Source organism: Myxocyprinus asiaticus, chromosome 4, assembly GCF_019703515.2.
Source record: "Myxocyprinus asiaticus isolate MX2 ecotype Aquarium Trade chromosome 4, UBuf_Myxa_2, whole genome shotgun sequence".
NCBI lineage: Eukaryota > Metazoa > Chordata > Actinopteri > Cypriniformes > Catostomidae > Myxocyprinus > Myxocyprinus asiaticus.
Window position 1 is genome coordinate 18,785,120 of NC_059347.1, and position 6,279 is coordinate 18,791,398.

The window sequence follows — 6,279 nt, forward strand, 5'->3', positions numbered from 1 at the left end:
CTGTCATGACTGAAAAACTTTACAGAAACAAAAGTAAAGATATTTGAAATGTGCAGTAAAAATTTCTGAAACAGAGAAATTAGAATAACTTCATTAAACACAACTTTTTATACAAGACAACCACCAGTGACTGCAAGCAACAAAATTCAGCTATAGTTTCTACAGTCATTCAGATGACTCAACAAATGTGTGTGGTTCTACCTGGTAACTGAAGGTCTTCAGGGAAAGATAGTCACGATAATGAAAGTAAATGTTGACGTTAATATACTGTCCAACTTTAAATTCTGTAGATTCCGATGGTAAATCGATGTGCAGGTAACGATGGTTAATTGATACATATGATTCAGCCTTTAGTGTAAGTTCAGCACTTTTCCAAGAATCATCTGCTGTCTCAAACTGAAATGAGAATGTGTATTTAGCACATATACAGTATCACCATAATGTTTAGCTGCTACTTTGTCAAATGCATCAAAATTAAATTACTCCTCTTTAGCAACCTGACCAAACCATTACATAATTTACAACTTCTGAAAGTAGTCACTCATTTACCTAGTCGGAAATTTACTTTGCTTTCTGTGTTGAAAGAGGCCACAATCATACTCACTTTGAATTCAGCTTTTTCTACTTTATCAGGTATGTTACTGATGAAATAAGCAATTCCATCCCTCTGACTTGTCTCTGTGATTGTATCCAGGTGCCCTAAGAATTTGAGCTCTTCCAGTTCTTTGTTAACTGTAGTTATAGTTGCCCTTGCCTTGACTGGCACACCTTTTACCGGTTCACCCAAAGGATCCTGAACCAAGACCTATGGGGGAAAAGTAATACAAAATATTCCAATGGATGAGACATTTAAACAGTGCATATATCTACTTATATATATAAATATGCAGTTATCTTACTCTAACAGGGTATGGTAAGCCTGGTTTTATGAAAGGAGGGGTTGCAATCAGACTCAGGGTAAAGGGAGATTGTGCAAATTTCACATTCGAGAGCACTGCCTGCTGGGAGAGACCACCTGATGATGAGAAAAGGTCCAATAGTTGTGTAATGTTGAATGAAGAAAATGTTTGTTCAGAAGTATTTAGGGAATGGCAGGTGACATAATGACTGAAACAATTGTGAAGGAAAAAAGACCACTGATGAGCATATTCAGAATGCTTTTGTCTTGTGTCTGAGGAACTAGCAACAAATGATAACTAGACCTACCAGTTGACTCCTGCAGTAAAGCTGTCACATGAAGAAAGCTGTTTTCGCCCATGTCACTCAGTTGCTGAGGCCCATCGGGCACCTTTGACAGAGCCGACTTGATATTTAGACTGACTTCCAGCTTTCCATTTCTCATCTAAAAAAAAGTTTAAAAACAATTTCCAGCTGAAATTTTTCATTTTCTGAATTCACATTAAAAGGCATGCTTTCATGAAGGAAACACAGACTTTACCTCATATTTTAAAAACGTTGAGGGGATCATGACAATTGTTTCTGGAGATCTGTACCCAAATCTCAAGAACACTTCCGCCCTACTAACTGGCGTTCCATGGACATACCTGTCTCCATACATATACATGAATAAGAGTTATTTCCATCACCAGCAACCCATCTAGATAAGTAGTCCTCAATTAATTATACTGTATTCGATTCTCACACCAATCGTGATTTTTTAAAATTATATAATAATAATAATAATAATAATAATAATAATAATAATAACTTTATACATATGTTACATAATACAAGAAAACCCACTTGGCTGAAATCTTCAACGGGAAAGACTCAATGTTCTCAGGACTGACGTAGTTTGCTTCAGGCACAATTTGGAGTGAAATGCTGGGCAGCACTGAGAAAAATAACATGATTTCACACTACAAAGGTAAAAAACAAAGAACTTTGATCACCTACATAACACCTGGTCAAGAAACAAAGGTCTTACCGTATTCCTTGACCTCAAATTCAGCAGTGGCAGTTGTTTGAAAAGTCTCAGCATAGCTGGCCACAATTTTCCAGATTCCAAAACTGAAGAGATTAACATTTTAAGTAAAATGAAATGCAGTCAAAAACATACAGTGCCTACAAAACAACTAATGAAAACACTACTTAACTAAACCAGTAAGAGTTCCTTGGTCAACGAACTTTAGCTTAAAGATCATGCTGATTGATTTGCATTTTTACAGGTGAAAAGCACAGCTATGTTGGTCCACCAGGTAGACCAGCACCATAACCACCACTAACCAGCATAAACCAGGCTGAACCAGCTGCAGGTGTGAGCTGGTCTTTTTAGCAGGGTTTCACTATTACTCCAAAATAATTCTCTAAACCAAACATCATATCAATCTAAATATATTGTTGGCTATACATATTTAAAATAAATGTTTCTTACGTTGGCTTAAGAGGTATTTTGAAAGGAGGAAGAAGTGGTTTTGCTCCATTGATATCTGTCAAATCGATCATTTCAACCTTGATGCCATCAGGGTCCTGAAAGGTGTTTGAAAGAAACAATGTTGACATACAGAAATCATAGTTGAGATTAAGAGATTAAGAGTACTTCATTGCAAGGCTGTAACCAAGTCTTGAACACTTGGGGAGACCAAACCATTTTGGGGGTGGGTGGTCACGGGTGTTGAGATCACAAATATAATGGTCCTCTGTGGTCCTTTAATATAGTAAAGCGCTGAATGCAATAATTTTCTGAATAAACCCTTGAAATTCGATAAAGGCCCCAAAGTGTATAATTTTTGGTTTTAAAAGATACATGTATTTTTAAAGTCCACAGAGTACACGACAGACACTGTGTCTGCATTGCTAGAAATTTGCCTGTTTTTGTCATCTTTTCTCTCTTTTGTGCTGTCTCAAAGAAAGGACGAATATAATTTGAATCTCTTTTCATCACTGATGTATCTGTAAAATGACATGACTGTGTCAGCTGGCTAGCAAAAAGAAAATATACAAAATTATTTACTGCTCTCAAGTTGTCCCTCATTGTTTTTTCCTCCCAGTATAATCTTAACACAATATTTTCTTCAAGATTCCTAATGCTGCTCTCTTCCATACAAAAACAGTTCATATTAAGCACTGCTGTCAAGGTCCAAAGAGAAAAAAAAATAAAAAATCATAAGAAACATTTTCTTAAAAGTAGTCCATACAACACATAGCTGTTGTGTGGCCCCAGAAAGCTTGGAATATAATGCACTTGTCATATGGACTATTGTTATGATGTCTTTATACTGAACATTTAATAGTGCTTTATAGTATTTGTCCTTTTTGAAGCTTGACAGCTCCTGCTCGCTATAAACTGTTTAAGCTTAAAATATTTATTTTTATGTTCCAAGAAAAAGTAACAGCATATGGGTTTTGAACATCAAAAGAGTGAGTAAAATAGTGAGTAAAAGTACATTTTCCATTCTTAGGTGAACTACTTTATCTGGTGGCTAATTGTTTTGAGCACAGACCTGACAAGACATCCTCAAATTAAAATGTCTCTTTTAAAAGTAGACTCTTAGCAGATGCTGTACAAAATTCTGAATTAATTAAAGACATAAAGAAATTATTTAGAAAATTAAATGATTTTAAATTATTAACTAATAATATTTGCATTAAATGACACTGTTCCTCATAAGTCACAAGTCAGGTCTTACCATGTTCTAGTTTTGATCTGAGGGTGAAAATGGTCTAGCTTGTGTTATTGATCATTTTCTTAGACAAAGTCAAGTGAATTTTCTAAAATGTTACTTCAGAAACTTTCCAGATTACCACATTCATTCAATTCCTTTACAATATATACACATTCGTTCTTTGTCTTAAGCCTGATATGCTGAAAACTACTCACATTCACAGTTATGAATGACTTACAAATCATGTACTGTACATATTTTAAATTAAAAATGGCAAATTTTGCCAAATGGTGAATAGTTTGCTCCCTTGGAAATTACTGTCGGTTGGTACAACATTTCAATCATAAAACAGTGGGCAAATATTGCATGTTTAGTTATATACTGGCATCTCACATGACACAAACACTCTTAAACTGAACTGCTGACACTGATGCATGTGTGCTGCGTTGCGCTGGGATAATCCACAACGTTCCTGCTCAATTTCTTAAATTTGAGTCCCGACTTCATCGATTTGATTGGCTATCTCAAATGACATTGACGAGCAGTGTTAGACTACTGAGCGCGGTAAAAATGTTACTTTTTTAAACCATGATGTTATTCCTGCAACAACTTAATGACAGTTAAACAGCGGTGCATAATGAACTGCAGCAGAACAGCAACAAGGATATCAATTATTGGGGGACAGTCTGGCCATATCTGATTATTGGGGGGGAGGGGGGGACTTGTCCCCCTCAGTGTACATTGTGGTTACGGCCCTGCTTCATTGTCATTGTCTGGGACAATGAAACTGCAATTGCTACCCTGTATAAGTGACACAACGACATATAATACAAATTAAAAACAACAATACAAACAATAAACACCACAATATATCCAAAAGTAAGTAATTTGAAAAAGTACGTGTAAAAGCAATCATAAATTCAGAAATTAATAAAAACAACTCCTGCTTGCAAAGATAACTTTTGCATTTAAGTCTATACTGCACTCATATTGGACATTCCCATGTATGTATTTACATAGCTTATTGCTCATGTCCATGTTCTTGCATCACAATAATCATGTGAATATGAGGTAGTGAAAGGCCCGGCTCCAGCTCTAAGACGTAAGGTGGGCCATAGGACCCTCCAGGTGGGCCAAACCTTTGGAGGGGTTGGTGTGATTGTCAAGGTGGGTCATGCTCATGATTGGGTGGGCTAGGCCCACCCACGCCCCCTTGTGGAGCCAGGTCTGGGTAGTGAAGAGAGACGCTTACTATAAATGTGAGGATAACAGGCCGGTTAGATTTTCTCTGCTCCTCGTTGACGGAGTAAACACGCACTTTTACTGTGAAAACAAAAAGTTCAAATGACATAGGTACGTAAGTTCTGCTTTTTTTTCTTCTTCTTTTTTTTTCATTAAAACACTGTACAATATGTTTATTTAGATGTCCTTATTAAGCAGGTGGTGTCAGGTTTTCCTACATTATGAGGATGTCCCCTTTTTTGGTCCCCTTAATGCAGGTATACCTCCACACACACACACACAAACACATGCACACACCTACTGTAATATATTATTATCATACTGACCCTCCTGTTCAGGTGTGTATAGGTGCTTGTCAGTCTGGATAAAGAGAAAACCATTGACAGTAGTAACTGGAATTTTTTGATGTTCATTGATGCCACCAGAAATGGCCTGAAGGTAGACAAAGTTGTCCTCCTTAGGGAAGTCTTGAGGCATTATCTGAGTACAAGAGAAAGAAGAATAATTTTTTTCAGGGCTGATTTTTTAAGATATCACTCATCAAAAAAAAAAAAAAAAAAAAAAAAAAAAAAAAAAAAAAGACAAAAAAAAATAAATTCCAGTCCTTGAACTCTAAATATTATTTATAATGAAATCTCTAAATAACAATAATGATCTTGCAAAAGTAGAAAACAACAACAATAAAAATGTTTTAAACATGAATACAGTATCTTCCAATAAAAAACTGCTACATTTGCAGTCCTACCCGTAAAGTAGCTGCAGCTTGATATTTATTCTGGGCATTGAGCTTCAGGGACTGAACTGCATATATTTTATCTTTTAATGCCAGCGTTCTCTTTAAGTAAAGATCCACTTTGGTTTCCTGATCATAGCCAAACAACTGTACCACCACCGTCTCTGAAGCATCGAGTCGCAGGAGTTTAGGTGCAGTGATTAGATATCTGCAGAAAAAGATCAAATTGGGTCTGATTCAGTAGCAGAGGCATAAAAGAGGACAGTTTATTTCAAGTATAAATACCCTTTTACAAACAGACGTGAGAGATTATTCACACAAAGTGAGGCTTGATAAAGTTAGGGTTTTCTGTTTAACAATGTTGCTGATTGGAAAACACATTGCAGTGAATTTGAAATGAAAGTAAACTTGCAACTTACGATTTTTCCGCAGCATTGTTGCGCACGAGGAGATGAAATATGCAGATCCAGAATATTCGTGCCATTATAGACTGTTTAGTTGCTCAGTGTTTGTGAGACAACTGAGCATCTGCTGTGCTTGTTTTGAGTTAAGTATTACCTTATCTGTCTTGATAGTGGTCCAAAAAATAATTTGTGGAGGTTTAAAAAAGTGTACTTCTGTCTTTAATTTTAGAAACCAAAATGAACCCTTACACCAAAATGTGAGAAAGTACAGCAATAGTCCAGATCTGACAACTAG

At 36.1% G+C, this 6,279-nt stretch overlaps 1 protein-coding gene across 2 annotated transcripts in view; it reads right to left on the reverse strand.

Moving 5' to 3' along the window:
- Positions 1-6,220, reverse strand: part of LOC127439258 (complement C5-like) — a 34,251-nt gene extending 28,031 nt beyond the window's left edge. The window contains exons 1-12 of one of the 2 annotated variants that reach the window (XM_051695479.1): positions 6,000-6,220; positions 5,593-5,788; positions 5,174-5,327; positions 4,858-4,928; positions 2,375-2,469; positions 1,928-2,010; positions 1,744-1,834; positions 1,439-1,544; positions 1,207-1,342; positions 900-1,015; positions 605-805; positions 202-396 (exon numbers count right to left, since the gene is read on the reverse strand). In XM_051695479.1, the coding sequence (XP_051551439.1) occupies positions 202-396; positions 605-805; positions 900-1,015; positions 1,207-1,342; positions 1,439-1,544; positions 1,744-1,834; positions 1,928-2,010; positions 2,375-2,469; positions 4,858-4,928; positions 5,174-5,327; positions 5,593-5,788; positions 6,000-6,064 (1,509 nt within the window). In that variant the 5' untranslated portion in view covers positions 6,065-6,220. The remainder of the gene's footprint in view (positions 1-201; positions 397-604; positions 806-899; positions 1,016-1,206; positions 1,343-1,438; positions 1,545-1,743; positions 1,835-1,927; positions 2,011-2,374; positions 2,470-4,857; positions 4,929-5,173; positions 5,328-5,592; positions 5,789-5,999) is intronic. The other variant, XM_051695470.1, reaches the window with a different exon arrangement.
- Between the last annotated feature and the right edge of the window lie 59 nt (positions 6,221-6,279).